The sequence below is a fragment of the Oryzias melastigma genome, unplaced genomic scaffold (assembly GCF_002922805.2).
Source record: "Oryzias melastigma strain HK-1 unplaced genomic scaffold, ASM292280v2 sc01025, whole genome shotgun sequence".
In the NCBI taxonomy this organism is placed as follows: domain Eukaryota; kingdom Metazoa; phylum Chordata; class Actinopteri; order Beloniformes; family Adrianichthyidae; genus Oryzias; species Oryzias melastigma.
Window position 1 is genome coordinate 20,751 of NW_023417610.1, and position 2,491 is coordinate 23,241.

At 42.9% G+C, this 2,491-nt stretch overlaps 1 protein-coding gene across 1 annotated transcript; it reads left to right on the forward strand.

The window, feature by feature from the left end:
* Nucleotides 1-24: 24 nt before the first annotated feature.
* Nucleotides 25-764, forward strand: LOC112141569 (the record flags this gene model as incomplete). Its single annotated transcript, XM_024264721.2, is given in 1 exon segment — nt 25-764. A coding segment is annotated over 1 exon segment (732 nt), but the record flags the coding sequence as incomplete, so codon positions are not given.
* Between the last annotated feature and the right edge of the window lie 1,727 nt (nt 765-2,491).

Sequence of the window (2,491 nt, forward strand, 5' to 3'; positions counted from 1 at the left end):
TAATTCGAGTAGCTCGCTCATTGAGAGAGGATATGGAGCAGAGCATCAGCTCACCATCAAGCCAGAGCAAACATCAAACCTATGGGGCTAGTGCTGCAGTTTCCAGACCTCATCACCTCTCAATGCACTTAAAGGAAGAAGAGGAGGAGGATTGGCCTGATCCTCCACCATGGCCTGAGCCAGAAGAGGAGCAGCCTAAAGGCATGTGTGATGTCAGCCTGTTGAGATATGGGGGACTTCCTGCTCCACCCCCTCACTATCAAATGAATCAAACTATGGCAATCATGGAACCACCCATGCCTGTCTCAAAGCCTCACCAGTCCATGCATTCTTCTGCTGATGCAAAGAGCATATCCTATCTTCAAGTGCAGCACTCATCCCCAATGTCTCATCCTGTTCCAGCTCACCCTAACCCGGGATCTCCGCCAGCAGCCACAAGGCCAGGGTACAGCCCACCCGCTTCCAACCTCCATCCTCAAATAAACATCTCAGAACAAGTCTATAGAGGCCCAAAACCTACAATATCCAAGTTCAATCACCCAGATCCAAGTGAGTTTGCAAGACTTCGGATTGCTTTGGAGAATTTACTTCCATCTGACACCACAGAACTCTTCAAGTACCAGATTTTGGTGGATCACTTGAGACTAGAAGAAGCTAAATTAATTGCGGATGCTTACCTGAATTCACCCACCCCCTATACTGACACCATGAGAGCCCTCTACAACAAATTTGGCCAGCCTCACCAGCTAGCTTTAAAGAAGATCNTGGCTTCTTTTCAAAAGCAGTATCTATGTTAAACTCCAACTCACAGAGATAACTGCTCTTCACACTGTACAGTATATGTCCATATATTTATATACTGCTTATGTACATATGCATATGTAAATCTGGTTATTTAAATGGTTGCTTTTTTGCACATCCATAATGTACATATATGCTCATAGTCTTATATGGCACAGTTCATTGTATATATTTTCTACATATTTTTTATACTTTATATCGTATTTTTATATTATGTTCTGGATTTTTTATGCCACTTGCACTGAAACGGTTGCTGCAATTTCATTGTCCTTGCGATAATGACAATAAAGGTCTATCTATCTATCTATCTATCTATCTATCTATCTATCTATCTATCTATCTATCTATCTATCTATCTATCTATCTATCTATCTATCTTATCAGATTGGCTCAGCTATGAGTCCTGGTGCCTGAGCTTTGACAGTCAAGTCAGTATGAGAAGCAGCAAGGAAAGACACCCGGTTCGGGCGGATGGACGTTCTACAAAACAGATGGTGACTGTCCTGCATGGTCTTGGTGAACCTTCTGAGTCTGTCTCTGCACCTACAGTACACAGTGGAAAGAAGAAGCCCACAGCAAAGGCATATTGTGCCTACTGCGAGAGTACTGAACACTATTCAGTCAATGTAGTGACGTCGCCAAACTCTCCAAAGAGCGGCTCAAAGAGTGGATCCAAGCTAATAAATGATGCTGGCGTTGTGCACGTACTCACCAAGCAGCTCAGTGCACTCTAAAGAAGCCATGCAGCATCTGTCAAGGGAAACACCTCCTAGCCCTGCATGAGGTAAATCTGCGGTCAGAGAGGACCAGCAAGGAGGCAGCAGTAAAAGAAGAGAGCTGTTTGACCAATTCAGGGTCTGATTCCCTGTATCTGGACGGACCTGCAACTGGAAATCGAGTGATGTTAAAAGTAGAGCTGTCAGGCGATTAAATTTTTTAATCGCGATTAATCACATTTTGTCCTGAGTTAACTCGCAATTAATTGCAAATTAATATGTGGCCTTTTTTTAAGGAAAAAAATGTGGAATTTAACAGTTTAACAGTTTAACAATTTAACAGTTCAACATTAATTATAAAAGCAAGAATGGCAGAATGTATCGTTTTCATCAGAAATACTTTATTTTGTAACATTATATTGAGATAAACTTTCTTAACAATAAAAGGCTGTAACATAAAATGCCTAACAAAAGCCCAAGTGCAAGTGAAGGGCATTTTAAATTCAAAACTTCAATCAACGTTCAGTAAAATAAAATAAAAAACATCAAAAATAACATTTCCATAACACTTTCATGTTCATTTTTTGTCAGGACCAAATCTTTTCCTCCTCTGCTGAACTACAGTAATAAATGAAATAGAGATTTATCATTTCCAATGAACTTTTGTTTTTTAAAACATTAAAGACTGAGAAAAGCGGGATACTCTGTGGATAGTTTGACAGTCTGTTACTGCCGCCGCGTTCTCTGGCTGCAGCTCGATGCAGCGACGTGTCCAGCGGAGCTCACGCCATGAATATGCCGGCAGACAGACCGCTATGCTGGGGCTGGATCACGCTTAAACCTCCAGAACATTTAAAACGTCCCCCGGTGCGCTTGCTGTTCGGAACGTCGGGGGTCCGCAGCTCTCGGGACGCGGCGCCGGACGCGAGCCGGTACCACCAGACGTGGTACTGGACGCGAACCGGAGCCGGGTT